Source organism: Eubalaena glacialis, chromosome 3, assembly GCF_028564815.1.
Source record: "Eubalaena glacialis isolate mEubGla1 chromosome 3, mEubGla1.1.hap2.+ XY, whole genome shotgun sequence".
Lineage (NCBI taxonomy): Eukaryota > Metazoa > Chordata > Mammalia > Artiodactyla > Balaenidae > Eubalaena > Eubalaena glacialis.
In genome coordinates this window covers 57,769,944-57,792,182 of record NC_083718.1, presented here as the reverse complement: position 1 = coordinate 57,792,182, position 22,239 = coordinate 57,769,944, and the positions used below count along the sequence as shown (strand labels likewise).

Sequence of the window (22,239 nt, the reverse complement as noted above, 5' to 3'; positions counted from 1 at the left end):
AGACATCCCCACTGGCAACCACTATATAAAATAAAAAACAAGGCAGATTTATGAACCTAACAAACCTAAAATATTTCCCATTAAATAAATAAGACAGAAAAAATGTAATAAAAGATATCCCGAGCACTTACATATCTATCAAGTTTCTCCATGTTAGCTCTATAAAATGAAACTAAACTAAACACCAGGTTCTTAAGTTGAAAGGGATGAATTATATTTTGGGGACAGATATAGGAGGAGGGCATGGAAGAGCAGAAGGTAGTCCAAAAATTCAAGTCAGAGATCTAAAGATAACCTAAAACTATGTATATTTTACATAATGTGCATGTTCATCTTTTAGAATCCATCTTGATTTTTAAAAACAAAAAATATTCTAAAAAAGAAAAATACTTATTGGCCATCTCCACAAAAAATGCTCCCTATCTTTGGAAAGACACTTGTAAAAGTATTTTAAAAAGTACCTCTGAAGAGACAGTTTAATAATGTGTGATCAAGGGGAACTTAAGCTTTATCTGTAACATATGAAAGTTGAGAATGAGGATTTAACCTTGTACTATTTGTATAATTAAATATAAACAATTTTTAAATGATTACATACATTTTTAAAAGTGGAAGATACATATGTAAGATACGTAGTCTCAACTATACTGAGAATCAAGAAATCTTTATGAAAGATGAAGCTTTATAAAAATTCTTCTGAGTGAAAATTTTCAAAGAATAAACAACATAAGTCAACTATAAGGAATACTGAAGGCAATCATGGAGCGCCTAGAACAGAAAGCAAAGGGCTCTGTGTTTATTCTTTAAACAACAAGAAACCACTGCAAGTTTGAGAGTCAGGAAAGTAATATCAGTACTTAAAAATTAATTGATCAACAAAACCAAACCAAACAAAAAGGTTATTTTTTCCTTTTGAAGACTAAGAGTTATCACATATCAAATCACAAAAACTAGAAAGTATTGAAAATGGGAAAACAAATGGTATATGTTTATGTGTATGAACTGTTTAGTTTGCTGAGAGTAACAAAGAGTTTACAGCAACCAAAACTGAAAATGTTTGTTGAGAACACAGTTTAAATAGAATATTTCAGAATTCCTGTTTGTTTGTTATAGAAACATTATTCCTTCCCAGTGAATATGTTATTAGTATAAATATCAATCTTGAATCAGAATAATACGAATCTTACCTTTGATTTATATCACTAACTTCTGGGGGGAAAAACAAAACTATTATTACTTAAAAGAGTATAACTTAGGAGTACCCCCACTTCCTATCTGTTATACTAATTACAGTTTTAAAACTTGCAAAATGCTTCAAGTAAGTAAGCAAGCAACTCTACCATTCTATTAAAACCACAGATTGTTAGTAGTTCTATTTACTTTAGTCTTACAGTGTTCTCTCAAACTGGCTTTACAGAAGATGAATTGGAAAAAAATGGTTTTTCTACCTTTTTCTACTCAATAAGAAAACATCATGTAGTAATCAACTAACAAGACAATTAATAAACACCGTTACCCTTATGTCAAAAATCTTGTTCTGCTGAATGGATACAAAAACAGGACTGTATATACGTTGTCTACAAGAAACCCACTTCAGACCTAGAGACACATACAGACTGAAAGTGAGGGGATGGAAAAAGATATTCCATGCAAATGGAAATCAAAAGAAAGCTGGAGTAGCAATTCTCATATCAGACAAAATAGATTTTAAAATAAAGGCTATTACAAGAGACAAGGAAGGACACTACATAATGATCAAGGGATTAATCCAAGAAGAAGATATAACAAATATAGATATATATGCACCCAACATAGGAGCACCTCAATATATAAGGCAACTGCTTACAGCTATAAAAGAGGAAATCGACAGTGACACAATAATACTGGGGGACTTTAACACCTCACTTACAACAAATGACAGATCATCCAAACAGAAAATTAATAAGGAAACACAAGCTTTAAATGACACAATAGACCTGACAGATTTAATTGATATTTATAGGACATTCCATCCAAAACCAGCAGATTACACTTTCTTCTCAAGTGCGCACGGAACATTCTCCAGGATAGATCACATCTTGGGTCACGATTCAAGCCTCAGTAAATCTGAGAAAACTGAAATCATATCAAGCATCTTTTCTGACCACAACGCTATGAGATTAGAAATCAATTACAGGGAGAAAACCGTAAAAAACACAAACACATTTGATTTCTTCACTGAAGAAATCAAAGAGGAAATCAAAAAATACCTAGAGACAAATGAAAATGAAAACATGACAATCCAAAACCTATGGGATGCAGCAAAAGCAGCTCTAAGAGGGAAGTTTATAGCTATACAATCCTACCTCAAGAAACAAGAAAAATCTCAAATAAACAACCTAACCTTACACCTAAAGGAACTAAAGAAAGAACAAACAAAACCCAAAGTTAGCAGAAGGAAAGAAATCATAAAAATCAGAACAAATATAAATGAAATAGAAACAAAGAATACAACAGCAAACATCAATAAAACTAAAAGCTGGTTCTTGGAGAAGATTAACAAAATTGATAAACCATTAGCCAGACTCATCAAGAAAAAGACGGAGGGCTTCCCTGGTGGCGCAGTGGTTGAGAATCTGTCTGCCAATGCAGGGGACATGGGTTCGAGCCCTGGTCTGGGAAGATCCCACATGCCGTGGAGCAACTAGGCCCGTGAGCCACAACTACTGAGCCTGCGCGTCTGGAGCCTGTGCTCCGCAATAAGAGAGGCCACGATAGTGAGAGGCCCGCGCACCGCGATGAAGAGCGGCCCCCGCTCGCCGCAACTAGAGAAAGCCCGCTCGCCGCAACTAGAGAAAGCCCTCGCACAGAGACGAAGACCCAACACAGCCAAAAATAAATAAATAAATAAAATAAATTAAAAAAAAAAAAAAAGAAAAAGACGGAGAGGACTCAAATCAATAAAATTAGAAATGAAAGAGGAGAAGTTACAACAGACACCACAGAAATACAAAGCATCCTAAGAGACTACTACAAGCAACTCTATGCCAATAAAATGGACAACCCGGAAGAAATGGACAAATTCTTAGAAAGGTATAGCCTTCCAAGACTGAACCTGGAAATAATAGAAAATATGAACACACCAATCACAAGTAATGAAATTGAAACTGTGATTAAAAACCTTCCACAAACAAAAGTCCAAGACCACATGGTTTCACAGGGGAATTCTATCAAACATTTAAAGAAGAGCTAACACTCATCCTTCTCAAACTCTTCCAAAAAATTGCAGAGGAAGGAACACTCCCAAACTCATTATACAAGGCCACCATCACCCTGATACCAAAACCAGACAAAGATACTACCAAAAAAGAAATTTACAGAACAATATCAATCATGAATATACATGAAAAAATCCTCAACAAAATACCAGTTAACAGAATCCAACAACACGTTAAAAGGATCATACACCATGATCAAGTGGGATTTATCCCAGGGATGCAAGGATTCTTCAATATACGCAAATCAATCAATGTGATACACCATATTAACAAATTGAAGAAGAAAAACCAAATGATCACCACAATAGATGCAGAAAAAGCTTCTGACAAAATTCAACACCCATTTATGATAAAAACTCTCCAGAAAGTGGGCATAGACGGAACCTACCTGAACATAATAAAGGCCATATATGACAAATCCACAGCAAACATCATTCTCAATGGTGAAAAACTGAAAGCATTTCCTCTAAGATCAGGAACGAGACAAGGATGTCCACTCTCACCACTATTATTCAACATAATTTTGGAAGTCCTAGCCATGGCAATCAGAGAAGAAAAAGAAATAAAAGGAATACAAATTGGAACAGAAGAAGTAAAAGTGTCACTGTTTGCAGATGACATGATACTATACATAGAGAATCCTAAAGATGCCACCAGAAAACTACTAGAGTTAATCAATGAATTTGGTTAAGTAGCAGGATACAAAATTAATGCACAGAAATCTCTTGCATTCCTATACACTAATGACGAAAAATCTGAAAGAGAAATTAAGGAAACACTCCCATTTACCACTGCAACAACAAAAAATAAAATACCTAGGAATAAACCTAGGTAGGGAGACAAAAGACCTGTATGCAGAAAACTATGACACACTGATGAAATAAATTAAAGACAACACAAAAAGATGGAGAGATATACCATGTTCTTGGATTTGAAGAATCAACATTGTGAAAACGACTATACTACCCAAAGCAATCTACAGATTCAGTGCAATCCCTGTCAAATTACCAAAGGCATTTTTTACAGAACTAGAACAAAAAATCTTAAAATTTGTATGGAGACACAAAAGACCCCGAATAGCCAAAGCGGTCTTGCGGGAAAAAAACAGAGCTGGAGGAATCAGACTCCCTGACTTCTGACTATACTACAATGCTACAGTAACCAAGACAATATGGTTCTGCCACAAAAACAGAAATAGAGATCAATGGAACAGGATAGAAAGCCTCGAGATAAACCCACAAACCTACGGTCAACTACTCTATGACAAACGAGGCAAGGATATATACAGTGGTGAAAAAACAGTCTCTTCAATAAATGGTGCTTGGAAAACAGGACAGTTACATGTAAAAGAATGAAATTAGAACACTCCCTAACACCATACACAGAAATAAACTCAAACTGGATAAGAGATATAAATGTAAGACCAGACACTATAAAACTCTTAGAGGAAAACATAGGAAGAACACTCTTTGACATAAATCACAGCAAGATCTTTTTTGATCCACTTCCTAGAGTAATGGAAATACAAAGAAAAATAAACAAATAGGACCAAATGAAACTTAAAAGCATTTGCACAGCAAAGGAAACTAAAAACAAGATGAAAAGAGAACCCTCAGAATGGGAGAAAATATTTGCAAATGAAACAACGGACAAAGGATTAATCCCCCAAATATATAAACAGCTCATGCAGCTCAGTAGTAAAAAAAGAAACACCCCAATCCAAAAATGGGCAGAAGACCTAAATAGACATTTCTCCAAAGAAGACATGCAGATGACCAAGAAGCACATGAAAAGCTGCTCAACATCACTAATTATGAGAGAAATGCAAATCAAAACTACAATGAGATATCACCTCATACCAGTTAGAATGGGCATCGTAAGAAAATCTACAAACAACAAATGCTGGAGAGGGTGTGGAGAAAAGGGAACCCTCTTGCACTGTTGGTGGGAATGTAAATTGATACAGCCACTATGGAGAACAGTATGGAGGTTCCTTAAAAAACTAAAAATAGAACTACCATATGACCCAGCAATCCCACTACTGGGCATATACCCTGAGAAAACCATAATTCAAAAAGACACATGCACCCCATGTTCACTGCAGCACTATTTACAATAGCCAGGTCGTGGAAGCAACCTAAATGCCCATTGACAGACGAATGGATAAAGAAGATGTGGTACATATATACAATGGAATATTACTCAACCATAAAAAGGAACGAAATTGGGTCATTTGTAGAGACGTGGATGGATCTAGAGACTGTCATACAGAGTGAAGTAAGTCAGAAAGAGAAAAACAAATATTGTATATTAACACATATATGTGGAACCTAGAAAAATGGTACAGATGAACTGGTTTTCAGGGCAGAAACTGAGACAGAGATGTAGAGAACAAACGTATGGACACCAAGGGGGGGGAAGTGGCGGTGGGGGGGGTGGTGGTGGGATAAATTGGGAGACTGGTTTGACATATATATACTTATATGTATAAAATGGATAACTAATAAGAACCTGCTGTATAAAAAAATAAATAAAATTAAATTAAAAAATTAAATTAAAAAAAAAAGAAATAAGACCTTCCCCATGACATGATTATAAGAAAAAAAAAAAAGAAATGACGGAACAATAGCAAAGATCAATAACCCTAAAAGTTGGTTCTTTGAGAAGATAAACAAAATTGATAAACCATTAGCCAGACTCATCAAGAAAAAAAGGGAGAAGACTCAAATCAACAGAATTAGAAATGAAAAAGGAGAAGTAACAAATGACACTGCAGAAATACACAGGATCATGAGAGATTACTACAAGCAACTATATGCCAATAAAATGGACAACCTGGAAGAGATGGACAAATTCTTAGAAAAGCACAACCATCCAAGACTAAACCAGGAAGAAACAGAAAATATAAACAGACCAATCACAAGCACTGAAATTGAGAGTGTGATTAAAACTCTTTCAAGAAAAAAAAGCCGAGGACCAGATGGTTTCACAGGTGAATTCGATCAAACATTTAGAGAAGACCTAACACCTATCCTTCTCAAACTCTTTCAAAAGATATCAGAGGGAGGAACACTCTCAAACTCATTCTACGAGGCCACCATCACCCTGATACCAAAACCAGACAAAGATGTCACAAAGAAAGAAAACTACAGGCCAATATCACTGATGAACATAGATGCAAAAATCCTCAACAAAATACTAGCAAACAGAATCCAACAGTACATTAAAAGGATCACACACCACGATCAAGTGGGGTTTACCCCAGGAATGCAAGGATTTTTAAGTATATGCAAATCAATCAATGTGATAAACCATATTAACAGGTTGAAGGAGAAAAACCATATGATCATCTCAATAGATGTAGAAAAAGCTTTCAACAAATTTCAACACCCATTTATGATAAAAACCCTCCAAAAAGTAGGCATAGAGGGAACTTACCTCAACATAGTAAAGGCCATATATGACAAACCCACAGCCAACATCATTCTCAATGGTGAAAAACTGAAAGCATTTCCTCAAAGATCAAGAACAAGACAAGGTTGTCCACTCTCACCACTATTATTCAACATAGTTTTGGAGGTTTTAGCCAAAGCAATGAGAGAAGAAAAAGAAATAAAAGGAATACAAATCAGAAAAGGAGATGTAAAGCTGTCACTGTTTGCAGATGACATGATACTATACACAGAGAATCCTAAAGATGCCACCAGAAAACTACTAGAGCTAATCAATGAATTTGGTAAAGTTGCAGGATACAAAGTTAATGCAGAGAAATCTCTTGCATTCCTATACACTCATGATGAAATCAGAAAGAGAAATTAAGGAAACACTCCCATTTACCATTGCAACAAAAAGAATAAAATACCTAGGAATAAACCTACCTAAGGAGACAAATGACCTGTATGCAGAAAACTATAAGACACTGATGAAAGAAATTAAAGATGATACAAACAGATGGAGAGATATACCATGTTCTTTGATTGGAAGAATCAACATTGTGAAAAGGACTCTACTACCCAAAGCAATCTACAGATTCAGTGCAATCCCTATCAAACTATCACTGGCATTTTTCACAGAACTAGAACAAAAAATTTCACAATTTGTATGGAAACAGAAAAGACCCCGAATAGCCAAAGCAATCTTGAGAAAGAAAAACGGGCTGGAGGAATCAGGCTCCCGGACCTCAGACTATACTACAAAGCTACAGTAATCAAGAGAGTATGGTACTGGCACAAAAACAGAAATATAGATCAACAGAATAGGATAGAAAGCCCAGAGATAAACCCACACACATATGGTCACCACATCTTTGATAAAGGAGGGAAGAATATACAATGGAGAAGAGACAGCCTCTTCAATAAGTGGTGCTGGGAAAACTGGACAGTTACATGTAAAAGAATAAAATTAGAACACTCCCTAACACCATACACAAAAATAAACTCCAAATGGATTAAAGACCTAAATGTAAGGCCAGACACTATCAAACTCTTAGAGGAAAACATAGGCAGAACACTCCATGACATAAATCACAGCAAGATCCTTTTTGACACACCTCCTAGAGAAAGGGAAATAAAAACAAAAATAAACAAATGGGACCTAATGAAACTTACAAGCTTTTGCACAGCAAAGGAATAACTAAACAAGACGAAAAGACAACCCTCAGAATGGGAGAAATAGATGCAAATGAAGCAACTGACAAAGGATTAATCTCCAAAATTTAGAAGCGGCTCCTGCAGCTCAATATCAAAAAAACAAACAACCCAATCCAAAAATGCGCAGAAGACCTAAACAGACATTTCTCCAAAGAAGATATACAGATTGCCAACAAACACATGTTAGGATGCTCAACATCACTAATCATTAGAGAAATGCAAATCAAAACTACAATGAGGTATCACCTCACACCAGTCAGTATGGCCATCATCAAAAAATCTACAAACAATAAAGGCTGGAGAGCGTGTGGAGAAAAGGGAAACCTCTTGCACTGTTGGTGGGAATGTAAATTGATACAGCCACTATAGAGAACAGTATGGAGGTTCCTTAAAAAACTAAAAATAGAACTACCATACGACCCAGCAATCCCACTACTGGGCATATACCCTGAGAAAACCATAATTCCAAAAGAGTCATGTACCACAATGTTCACTGCAGCTCTATTTACAATAGCCAGGACATGGAAGCAACCTAAGTGTCCATCGACAGATGAATGGATAAGCAAGATGTGGCACATATATACAATGGAATATTACTCAGCCATAAAAAGAAACGAAATTGAGTTATATGTAGGGAGGTGGATGGACCTAGAGTGTGTCCTACAGAGTGAAGTAAGCCAGAAAGAGAAAAACAGTACTATATGCTAACACATATATATGGAATCTTAAAAAAAAAAAAGAAGGTTATGAAGAACCTAGGGGCAGGACAGGAATAAAGATGCAGATGTAGAGAATGGACTTGAGGACACGGGGAGGGGGGAGGGTAAGCTGGGACGAAGTGAGAGAGTGGCATGGACTTATATATACTACCAAATGTAAAATCGATAGCTAGTGGGAAGCAGCCGCATAGCACAGGGAGACCAGGTCAGTGCTCTGTGACCACCTAGAGGGGTGGGATAGGGAGGATGGGAGGGAGATGCAAGAGGGAGGAGCTATGGGGATATATGTATATGTATAGCTGATTCACTCTGTTATAAAGCAGAAACTAACACACCATTGTAAAGCAATTATACTCCAATAAAGATGTTAAAAAAGAAAAACTCAGAACCAAAAAAAAAAAAATGATGGCCACTGGTATGTTTATAATATTAAAAACTCAAAAAGCTACTCTAATTAAATGACTGATAAAATATTAATTAATAATAATAACTAAGTAATTATTGAGCATCATGTTCGAAGAGCTTTACAGACAGCATCTTCCTTTCATAATCCTTGTAAGAGACCCAAAAGGCTATCTCTATTTTAAGGATAAGGAACTTGGGGAGAGAAGTTAATCAATTTGCCCAAAGTAACATTTCTAGTCAGAGACAAAACAGGGATTTAAATAAGGGAATAGTAGGTCCCAATGGAAAAGAGCAGCATGTGGGAAAAAAAAAAAATCTATCTGCTAATGAAAAGAGAATTCTACCCACATATACATGTTTATCCATACCCTCCTGGAATTTAATTATGGAATTATGTCAGTATGCAAGTCAAATAAATAGTAAGTTGGAATAAGGAAAAGATGCTATGACACATTAAGATTTAAATTTACCTTTTTAAAAGGTAATATTGTGTTCATGATATGGTGCTAGATTATCTTTTTTTTTTTTTTTTACTCGAGATTATCAATAAAAAAAGGAATCGAGAATCAAGGAGATTTAACAATGCTAAAGTTAAATTACAGGTGTTTACTGCTTTAGTAAACATTCAAGGTAGGAAATCAGATATAGAAGACAAAGGAATTATGAGTAAAAGTGCCCATATAATTTATCTTCCAACCCATAACACTTTTGAGAATGAAAGAAATCCCTATCAGTAATTATGATGGTAAGACAAATATAATATAAACTAGGACTGCTCCAGGCAAATCCAGACATTTGGTCACCCTAGTTAAGAAAACTACTTTAACAAAAAATTCCTTGGTATGATTTTTTTTTGAGTACTTACTATGTTAGCATGTACTCCACAATACAAGACTTTATCTGTCTTATTCACTGCCCCTAGATGGGTGCTTTGTGCACAGTAGGCACTCAATGAATAATTGTTGAAGGAATTATTAGGTTTCCTTTAATTAAAAAAAAAAAAAAAGGTTTCCTGTGTCTAAACAATACAGCTTTATTGTTTAAACATCATTATGACCTAAGTTTGTAAACAAATAAGCATTATTCATGCATGCAAAGACTCAGAGGAACAACAACAAAAATAATCAATAAACCCATCTCTATGTATTAGACATGGGAGACAGAACACTGAAATTAAGGCACAGCAATTAATGAGTAAAAATGGCATACTACATAGTTCTAATTTAGAGTATAATAATGAAAATAAAGTTCAAACCTACAAAGAAAGTTATTCATTTTAAAACGTTCTTTTATCTTAGTCATGAAAGCCTACCAGAAAAGAAGACAAATCTTTCATTTCTTACCTGCACAGCCGAAAGCCAGATGGTATCTAGAAGAGGGGCTGAATTTAACACAGCACACATTAGCCTTCGCCTCAATGCTTGCCACCGAGTTGTCTAGGTTGGTAGACCATAGCTTCACTAAGAGTAAGGAACAATAAAAATGAAAATAAACAATACATAGGCCAATGCTTCTGTAACTGAGAAAGTCTGCTTATTGCCACAGCTGTCTTTTCATACTAATCTAAGCATTTTGGTTTACTAGGATCAAAAATGTTTAAACTGAATGAATGAATAATAGAACAGTATATTTAAACCAACAGAGCTTAGTTTCAAAGTCAGAAAACATTATATAATCAATATATCTCATAACTAAGGCATAAAAGACAGGTTAAAAAAAAGCAATCTGAAATACATGTGTATTTGCCTTAGTATTCTTTAAATAGTGTGTGTGTGTGTGTGTGTGTGTGTGTGTGTGTGTGTGTATGAGTAGGGCAACTACATGGTTTATCGTCCAACCTATTACACTTTTGAGAACCTCACATACACACGTACACACACATTTTCACATGTACGATATATATCAGATTGTATATATGATATATACACAAATATCTTTTAAAGTACGTGGGATCAGTTCTTATTTCATCTTTCAATTAAGAATTCCATGATTTTAAAATTTTACATGGGAACTTAGTTGTATGATTTAGTACGTCTAAAGTAACAGGTGACAGAATTGCTTAGCTAAACTTTAAAATTTTGCTTTAATATTTGATATTTAGTCCATTCCAATGGTATATACTGAGATTTGTAAGGATTAGGGAGGGAAAAGCTGACTGATCAGAGCCGGTCAGATCTGAAAACAGAAGTATAAAAGTGAGATGTTATCTTGTGAGTTACCAGAGCAAGCATATCATTTTTAAACAAAAATGTCTTAGTAGACACTAGAATACAAATAGACTTTCAAGATATAGGTTACGATCCTGGTTGCACATTAGGATTAATAACAAACATTAACAATAACAACAACAAAAGCCTTCCTAACCCATCGTTCTATGGGTCCCAATGTCTCGTCAGGACAGTGCCCAGATGGGGTCCAGGTATTGGTGGTTTTTTAAAAAGCTCTCTGGGGGCTTCCCTGGTAGCACAGTGGTTAAGAATCCACCTGCCAGTGCAGGGGACACGGGTTCAAGCCCTGGTCCAGGAAGATCCCACATGCCGCAGAGCAACTAAGCCTGTGCGTCACAACTACTGAGCCTGAGCTCTAGAGCCTGCGAGCCACAACTACTGAGCCCACGTGCCACAACTACTGAAGCCCGCGCACCTAGAGCTCGTGCTCCACAACAAGAGAAGCCACCGCAATGAGAAGCCCGCGTACCACAACGAAGACCCAACACAGCCAAAAATAAATAAATTAATTTAAAAAAAAAAGCTTTCTGAGTGATTCTAATGTGTAAAGCAGAATTGAAAACCAAAATATAGAGCTGGAGGCATAATAAAATTTTAGAATCTTTTTAGGATTATTAATACAGTGATCTTTAAATAGGAGTGAAAAACACAGAAATGGTTCCAACAACTACCACTTCTATGAATGTTATTTCATAAGAATAGAGACTTCCTCTGTGTGAACAGGATCATTTATCTTCTATGAATAGAATTTCACAAGAACAGAAAATTTCTTTAAATATGTGAAACCTCTGAATAAAAATTAATCATTAAAAAAAGTTATTTAAAACCTGATGAATCTATTAGCCTTCCCAGAGAAACATAAGATACTCATTACTAAAACAAAAAAATAACAGTTTTAAATAGAAATATTTGATTTGTTTCACGTTATTTTCCAATAGGAATCATGTGCTATTTCAGTCAGCATACAATTGTTCAGGCAATTAAGATACACAATTCTGAGATGAGATGGCTAGCTGTAATTAAAAGTCTGCATGTCAAATAGTACTTATAGATTAGAATATCAAGTGGTAGAACTGTACTCTAACAGTGTGGCAAGCCAAAGTTAATCCACAACAAATATTTATGGAGCACCTACTAATCCCATAACCTCACTACTAATCACTAAGAACCTTTACAAACAAGGGCTATATATCAGTGTTTTATGACTATTAAATATGAGTAGTCACAAAAATGAACCAGAACTAACAGAACAACAGCCAACTTAGAAGTGAGGTCTTCTTTTTTATTTCAAAGTAATTTTCTCAATGGAGTAATCATTTACATTTTAAAAATAAGACATAATGGTAACCACCATGGTTATAATTTTCAACAAGTAAGATATTAGAATCTAATATAACTGTCTGAACTGTAAGGATACCTAAGGTTTAAAATACTATAAAGATACACTGAATATATAAAGCATAGAAAAGAAAAATGCACAAGGAATATAATGCTGTTCTTAAGTTATTAGTTATTAAATGGAACAGGTATTGTGGGTTAAATTGTTTTCCCCAAAAAGATATGTTGAAGTCCTAACACTAGGTACCTATGAGTGTCAACTTATTTTGAAATAGGGTCTTTACAGATGTAATCAAGTTAAGATGAGGTCATACTGGAATAGGATGGGCCCTAAATCCAATGACTTATATCTTTATAAGGAGAGGGAGACTTGGCTACAGAGGCAAAGAGTGAAGAAGGCGATGTGTAGAGAGAGGCAGAAATTGGATGCAGCTACAAGTAAAAGAATGCCAAGGACTGCTATGTAACCATCAGAAGCTAGGAAGGCAGCAAGGACGGATTCTTCCCTAGAGTCTTCAGAGGGAGAATGGCCCTGCCAATACCTTACTCCGGGCTTCTAAGCCTGCAGTACTGTGAGAGAATAAATTTCTATTGTAGGAGCCAGGCAGGTAGTGGTACACTGCTATGGCAGTCCTAGGGAACTAATACAACAGATATGATGAAATAACATTAAAATCAACTTAATATCCTAAGATAACATCATAGGTCAAAAGGTAAAATAGTATAATCTTTTGGAGAAAGAAATCAATAAAAGTACCAGAAGAAAATGTCTAAGACGGAATTCCCTGGCAGCCCAGTGGTTAGGACTTGGCGCTCTCACTGCCAGGGGCCTGGGTTTGATCCCTGTTAAGAGGAACTAAGATCCGCAAGCTGCGTGGTGTGGCCAAAAAAAAAAAAAGAAAATGTCTAAGACAAATATAAATGAGATGTTCTTCACAATAAGGAACTATGGTTCCTTTCTCCTTAAAAGTCTGATAGTAAGAATTTCTTTTAACTACAAAATTACAGTCTCAACATTTATTGTGAAAATTCCTTTTGGCAAGAAAAAACAAAAGCGAATTTAAAAGAAAATATCCTCAAGATGAAGAGCTAAGGCAATTAAATCAAACAAAACACATTGCCCTTATTTATATAGTCTCCTGTGACACTCAGCAAAAAATCAATATAGTGACCCTTAGGAAAATCATGTCAAAATGTAGGAGACTAAAAAAAAAAAAAAAACAAAAAAAACCTTGTTCTGAATACTATCTAGCTGCCTTTAGGAAATGAATTTTTTACTTATAACTAAGTGTTTTATTACAAGTTTGATTAATGTTAATAGGTAAAGAAAAGATTTTTGTTTTTTTGTTTTTCTGGTTTTTTTGAGTATCACCTGAATCTTAAGTCCCATTAAAAAGTCCTGAATTTTAAAAAATCCAACTACCCTAGAGGATTGGTGAGGTTTATCATCTATAAATCTTTACAGTCTGGGTTAAACACTCCGTAAGTTCTTTTGTTCAAAATTATTTTTTCCAAAAACAGAACACATTACATATCTATAATAATGTCAGTACCAATTTCAATGTGCAGGATTTATGTTTCTGAGCTTTTCAGACTGGGTCCACTGTATATCTATTTGCACAAAGCTTCCTAAGAAAGAATTCATTGTAAAAGATAAAGGAAACAGGCCCAGGAGTTTGACACAGTAAGAAAGTCTGTCTTTAGTGAGAATGTGCAAGTATGAGTATGATTCATATCTGGTACTCCTGAAGGCACTTCTGAACTACTGTCTAGATCCTACAGAAAACAGAATGAATTAAAAGGGAGAATGCTGCTTCACCCAAAACTATCATAAACATCTATACTATTTGATAAGTCTAAAAAAGTGTAAAAGATTAAACACAAAGATGTGTACTTTGACAATGCTAATTATCAAACATAAGTTTTTCTTTTAAACTTCATCAAAGAGAAAACAGGCCTTGTCGCATTAGTTAGCTATTGTTGCACAGCAAATTGCCCCAAAACTTAGCAACTTAAAACAACAAAATTTACTATGTCACATAGTTTCTGAGAATCAGGAATCTCCAAGCAGCTTGGCTGGGTGCTTTTGGCTCACCGTCTCAAGGTTCAGAGGTCACAGTAAAGCTGAGCTGAAGGATTCGTTTCAAAGCTCACTCAACACAGCTCTTGGCATGAGGATTCGGTTCCCCACCATTTGGGCTTATGACACAGCTAGCTTCTCCCAAACCAAGTGAATGGAAAGAGAATGATGAAGACAGATAAACTAATTTCAGAAGGGACATACCTTCACTTCTACAGTATTCTGGTATCATGCAGACTGGAGCAATGGGGAAGCAGGGGAACTAAACAAGTATGGGAATAATAGAAGCCAAAGATCACTGGGGTCCATCTGGGATGCTGGCCAACACAAGCCTTTTAATTTCATTTGGATCCAGGAGATATTATACTTAGTAGAGTTATAACTTATGGGAATGATAACTGTTATCATAATGCTGTTTATTTATTATGTTGCAGTTCATTTTTTAGTCCTCTGATGATAAGAAGTAGAAGCATTTCATTCAGTATGAGTTAAGTAAAATTAATTTTTAAAATTTACCAAGATTTCAAATTCAGCACTTTTATATTACATTTACATTAACATATACAACTATGAAAATCTGGAATAAATCAGGCTAAATTTAGGGTGTCCTAAAGCCTAAATTCTTCAAACTCGTATGTGGAGGGGAAAAAACCTTTAAAGAATGTGCTTATTCTATTTCAAAAGCAAGATTATTTATTGGAAATGACTCTTAGGTTATGTATTTTAAAAGGAAAATACATTTTCCCAAAAGAACTTATAAAATGGCTCATGAAACTCTTTTCTGATTACCTTGCTAGGTATTGACAGTTCTTTAACATGCAAATATGTGCACATATAATCGGAGGTAAACTGTTTTTATTTATTTATTTTTTAAACTCTTTATCTTATAACTGGCTTAGAGAAGTTAGATCAACATGGTTGATCTGTCGGGGAAAATAGTTCAGTCATCATTTATGAGGAATTAAACTATTTTTAAAATATACAGATCAGAAAAATATTATTTGTAAGGACTGAGTATTCAATTATGCAATGAAAAAATAACTTCCATTGTTAATAATAGTTAAAAACTGATTAAACAACAAATATAAAAAATGTTAAATATTTTTGTGTAAAATACATTAAAACTAATTTAAAATATTCTTACTATAAAATTATTATAAAGGCTATATTTTATAAGTAAAATCACCAAACAGTCAAGGAGTGATAAATATATTTAAGAAACAGTAAATACAGGCATTCCTGTATTGAGGGTTTTGTTCCAGGCCACCACAATAAAGCAAGTACCGTAATAAAGGGAGTCACAAAATTTTTGTTTTCCCAATACATGTAAAATCCATGTTTACATTATACTGCAGTCTATTAAATGTGCAGTAGCATTATATCTAAAAAAAAAATTTTACACACCTTAATTAAAAAATATTTTATTGCTAAAAAATGGCAACCATCATCTGAGTCTTTTTACTGGTAGACTGTTTTGCCTCTAAGTTGATGGCTGCTGACTGATCAGAATGGTGGTTGCTGAAGGCTTGGGGTGGCTGCAGCAACTTCTTAAAGTAAGACAGCAGTGAAGTCTGTCCCATCTATTAACTCTTCCTTTCATGAACAATTTCTCTGTTTTCAATTGACTTTGCCCAGATTCATCAGAGGAATCACTATCTATGGCAGATACAGCCTTACAAAATGTATTTCTTAAATAATAAGATTTGGAAGTTGAAATTACTCCCTGATCTATAGGCTATAGAATGGATGTTGTATTAGCAGGCATGAAAAAAACATTAATCTCATTGTCTCTCTCCATCAGAGGTCTTGGATGACCAGGAGCATTGTCAATGAGCAGTACTATTTTGAAAGGAATCTTTTTTTCTGAGTAGGAGGTCTCAACAGTGGGCTTAAAATATTCAGCAAACCATGTTGTAATCAGATGTGCAGTCATGCAGGCTTTGTTGTTCCATTTAAGGAGCACAGGCGGAGTGGATTTAGCATAATTCTTAAGGGCCCTACAATTTTCAAAATGGCAAATGAGCACTGGCTTCAATTTCAAGTTACCAGCTGCTTTAGCCCCAACAAGAGTCGGCCAGTCCTTTAAAGCTTTGAAATCAGGCACTGACTTCTCTTCTCTAGTTATGGAAATCCTAGATGGCATCTTCTTTCAATATAATACTGTTTCATCTACATTGAAAATATGTTGCTTAGTGGAGTCACCTTCATTATCTTAGCTAGATCTTCTGGATAATTTGCAACAGCTTCTAATCAGCACTTGCAGCTTCACTGTGCACTTTTATGTTGTAAAGACAGTTTCTTTTCTTAAACCACATGAGCCAACCTCTGCTAGCTTCAAACTTTTCTTCTGCAACTTCCTCACCTCTCTCAGCCTTCACAGAATTGAAGAGAGTTAGGGCCTTGCTCTGGATTAGGCTTTGGCTTAAGGGAATATTTGATCTTCTATCCAGACCACTAAAACTTTCTTCATATCAGTAATAAGGCTATTCCACTTTCTTATCATCCATGTGTTCACTGGAATAACACTTTTAATTTCCTTTAAGAACTTTTCCTTAGCATTCACAACTTGGCTAAGTGTTTGGTGCAAGAGGCCTAGCTTTCAGCCTATCTTGACTCTCAACATGCCTTCTTCACTAACCTTAATCATTTCTAGCTTTTGATTTAAAGTTAGATGTGCCACATGAAAAGATGCTCAACATCATAACTAATTATTAGAGAAATGCAAATCAAAACAACAATGAGGTACCACCTCACAGTGCTCAGAATGGCCATCATCAAAAAGTCTACAAATAACAAATGCTGGAGAGGGTGTGGAGAAAAGGGAACCCTCCTACACTGTTGGTGGAAATGTAAGTTGGTGTAGACACTATGGAAAACAGTATGGAGGTTCCTCAAAAAACTAAAAATAGAGTTGCCATATGATCCAGCAATCCCACTCCTGGGCATATATCTGGACGAAACTATAATTCAAAAAGATACATACACCCCTATGTTCAAAGCAGCAGTATTCACAATAGTCAAGACATGGATAAAATCTAAATGTCCATCAACAGAGGAATGGATAAAGAAAATGTGGTACATATATATACAATGGAATACTACTCAGCCATAAAAAAGAATGAAATAATGCCATTTGCAGCAACATGGATGGACCTAGAGATCATCATACTAAGCGAGGTGAGAAAGAGAAAGACAAATACCATATGACATCACTTATATGTGGAATCTAAAGTATGACACAAATGAATTTACCTATGAAACAGAAACAGACTCATAGACTTAGAGAACAGATTGGTGGTTGCCAAGGGGGAGGAGAATGGGAGAGGGATGGAGTTGGAGGTTGGGGTTAGCATATGTAAGCTATTATATATAGGATGGATAAATCACAAGGTCCTACTGTATAGCACAGAGAACTATATTCAGTATAGTTAAACCATAATGGAAAAGAATATAAAAAAAATGTATATATATGTATAACTGAATCACTTTGCTGCACAGCAGAAATTAACACAAACATTGTAAATCAACTATACTTCGATTTATAAAAAATAAATAAATAATAAAATGAGATGTGCAACTCTTCTGTTCAACTGAACAATTAGAGACCAACGGAGGGTCATTAACTGGCCTAATTTCAACATTGTTATGTCTCAGAGAATAGGGAGGCCTGAAGAGAAGGAGAGAGACAGAGGAACGGACAGGGGTGGAGCAATAAGAACACACACTACGTTTATCGATTAAGTTTGCCATCTTATATAGGTGCAGTGTGTGGCACTCCAAAACAATTACAATAGAAACACCAAAGATCACTGATAACAGATCACCATAACACATATAAAAATACTGAAAAAGTTTGAAATTTTGTGAGAATTACCAAAATGTGACAGAGAGACATGAAATGAGCAAAAGCTGTTGGAAAAATGGTGCCAATAGACTTGCTCTATACAGGGTTACAATAAGCCCTCAATTTGTAAAAAACATAGTATCAGCAAGGTGCAATAAAACGAGGTATGCCTGTAACACTTTTGAGAGAGGCTTAAATGCATTTGGGAATTTTAGTACCAACCAAGACAGAGTAATCTGTCAGTCTCTCTCACTGTGAGTTTACTCTGGACAATTATCAAGAAAACAGAAAGTGACTCTCTGAGGAATGTGAATAATAAGGAAAACCAGTCATTCGGGGGAGGAAATTCAAGACTTAAGAAGTGGCCAACATGGAGGTGAGAACACCGTTTTGTTCCTCCCTCTATTCTCCCATAGAGAGGCAAAGTCAGTACCTCAATCAGCAAAAACTAAGGAAAATCCCTGTGTATCTGGCCATAAGACTAATAAAAGGGGTTCTTGCAAGCCAGAGGTTTGGGAGTAATTTTCATTGTTTTTCTTTTGTTTCATCCTTTTACTCTTTCAACTTTTCCCCAAGGGAGGGCTTTAGTCACAGAGCTGCATCAGTATGGGAAGCTAATGCACCAAGAGAAACTCCATCTCCATGGCCATAAAAAGGAGTCACTCATCTGTACAGAAAACCCTACTTTCTTGAGAAACCCTCAGTAAAAAAGACTCTGGGGGATGAAGAGTGTGCAGGAGAAACTTCAAAAAGAAAGCACTGGAAAAGGAGATCCCATACTTCTGTGTATGAACAGCATAAATCTTGTAGTTACTTCTGAGTTCTATGTGCAAGATGGACACAAAGTAGAATGGCAAAGGTCATGAGCATTGAACTACGTTTGAAAAGACCTACTAATTTCCAGATTAACCTCTGACTGGCATATGCATCAGACAAACCAATGGAGCACAGCAAAGGCTTTGAAAACTGACCTGACAGTAAAACAACCACTCACATAGGCAAGATAGAACTTACAGTCAAAATCTAAACCAACTGGTTGCCCGATTTAAAAAAAACAAAACAAAGCACTCTCCAGAAAATCTAAACAGTACCCAGAGTTGTACAATATTCAAAATACTTAACATATAACCTCAAAATAACTCAACATACAAAAATCCAGGAAAATGTGAAGAATTTTCAAAGGAAGATGCAATCAACAGAGCAATGCTATAAAACAGATTTTAAAGCAACTATTGTAACTATGTTCCATGGGGTAAAAGTAATAAACACATTTAAAATTAATGGAAAGATAGACGTACTCAGAAGAGATATAGAAACCATGAAAAAGAACAAAATAGAAAATTTTAAAACAATTACAGTAATTTACATAAAAGATTCACTGAGGTAAATTCATAGCAAAAGGGAGATGGACACATAAAAGTTAGTGAATGAGAAGACAGAAGAGAAATTACTCAATCTGAAGAAAGGAAAAAATATTGACAAGAAAAGGACAGAGTCTCAGGGACCTATAAGACAAAATAAAAAGGTTTAACATTCATGCAGTTGGAATCCCAAAGGAAAAAAGAATGAAATTACTGGTTTGATGAATATCTAACAAAGCAGTTTCAGAAGAAAGAATATCAATAGGGATGAAGAGTGACATTAAATACTAATAGAAGGGTCAGTTCACCAAGAAAATATAACATGTCTAAATGTTCCTGACCCTAACAATACAGCTTCCCCACAAAATGAGGCAAAACACCCTCTTCCCCAAGATAACTGAAAGGAGAAATAAAACACTCCTGTTTCATAATTAATAAAACAAGGAGACCAAAAAAGGGGGGATATAGAAAATCAAAAAAATATTATCAACAAGATTGATCTGACACTTATAGAACACTCCATCAAACAGCAGAGTATAGATTTTTTCAATGCACTTGGAATATGTACCAAGGTAGATTGTATTCTGGACCACAAAACAAATCATAACAAATTTAAAAGGATTAAAATTATATAAAAATATGTTCTCTAATTATAAAAGAATTAAGCTATAAATCGGTATCAGTAAGAGCTCTGACATTTTTTTAAAAAGATGGAAAATGTTAAAATATTTTAAAATAATTCTTAGCCAAGCAAGACAATCACAAGAGATATTAGATGTAATTTTATTTATTTTTATATTTTTTATTTATTTATTTTTTGGCTGTGCCGCGCGGCATGTGGTTCTCTGACCAAGGATCAAACCTGTGCCCTCTGCAGTGGAAGCTGGGAGTCTTAACCACTGGACCACTGGGGAAGTCACAGATGTAATCTTAAATTGAATGAAAAACACATTATATGAAAACCTGTGGGATCAGTTAAAGTAGTGCTTAAAGGGAAATGTATAACAAAAAATATTTATATTAGAAAAGATAAATGCTCAAATCAATGACATAAACTTCAACTGTAACAACCGAGAAAAAGAAGAAATTAAACCCAAAGCAAGAAGAAAAAATTAATGGACAAACATCAATGAAACTGAAAACAGAAAAACAGAAAAACCAATTAAATCAGTTAGATATTTGAAGAGATCAATAAGATTGATAAACCTAACATCACACTGATCTAAGTACATAAATAATAAAAAAAAGAAAGGACACAAAATACCAGTTCCTGAAAGATACAAACTACCAAAGCTCACTCAAAAAGAAATAGATTAATTGAACAGTCCTAAATCTACTAAAGAAATTAAGTTCTTAGTTAAAACCTTCAAACAAAGAAAACTCCAGGACAGAAAGCTTTAATGACAAATTCTACCAAACATTTAAGAATTAAACAGTAACAATTCTAAATAATCACTTCCCTCCACCCACCCCACCCAGGGGTACACACACAGAAAAGGAAAATCATTTTAGGAGGCCAGCATTATCCTGATACAAAAAGATATTACAAGAATAGAAAAATAACCCTCATAAACATAGATGTAAAAATCCCCACCAAAAAACTAGCAAATCAAATCTAACAATACAGAAAAGACAGATAATACATCATGACCAAGATGAGGTTTTTTCTGGAAATGTAAGGCTACCTCAAGATTTGAAAACAGATCATTACAGGGCTTCTCTGGTGGTGCAGTGGTTAAGAATCTGCCTGCCAACACAGGGGACACGGATTTGAGCTCTGGTCCGGGAAGATCCCACATGCAGAGGAGCAACTAAGCCCGTGTGCCACAACTACTGAGCCTGCGCTCTAGAGCCTGCGAGCCATAATTACTGAGCCCATGAGCCACAGCTACTGAAGCCCGCGTGCCTAGAGCCCGTGCTCCGCAACAAGAGAAGCCACTGCAATGAAAAGCCTGCGCACCGCAACGAAGAGTAGCCCTCCCTTGCCGCAACTAGAGAAAGCCCGTGCACAGCAACAAAGACCCAACACAGCCAAAATAAATAAAATAAAATTAATTAATTAAAAAAAACCCAGATCATTATAGTTCATGATATTGAAAAACAATAGAATCATCTCAATAGATACAGAAAAAGCATGACAAAATTCAACATCCATTCATGATAAAAAATTCTCAGCAAACTAGAATAGAACTTCCTTAACTTGACAAAAAAAAAATGCCTCATGCAAAACCTAAATCTAACATCATATTAATGATGAAAGACTATAAGCTTTCCCCATAAGATCAGGAACAAGGCAAGGATATTTGCTGTCACCACTCTTGTTCTGGAAGTTTCTGCAAGTACAATAAAGCAAGAAAA

The 22,239-nt window shown here is 35.2% G+C and overlaps 1 protein-coding gene and 1 non-coding gene across 6 annotated transcripts in view; both read right to left on the bottom strand.

Annotated features, from left to right (window-relative positions):
• The window catches only part of COP1 (COP1 E3 ubiquitin ligase), a 270,583-nt gene that overhangs the window by 90,423 nt on the left and 157,921 nt on the right, over window positions 1-22,239 (bottom strand). For all 5 annotated transcript variants that reach the window (XM_061185681.1, XM_061185683.1, XM_061185682.1 and 2 more), the window contains one exon: window positions 10,374-10,490. In XM_061185681.1, the coding sequence (XP_061041664.1) occupies window positions 10,374-10,490 (117 nt within the window). The remainder of the gene's footprint in view (window positions 1-10,373; window positions 10,491-22,239) is intronic.
• LOC133089311 (small nucleolar SNORD12/SNORD106) lies at window positions 15,555-15,637 on the bottom strand. The gene has a single exon (XR_009700684.1). It is a non-coding gene; the product is annotated as a small nucleolar SNORD12/SNORD106 (small nucleolar RNA).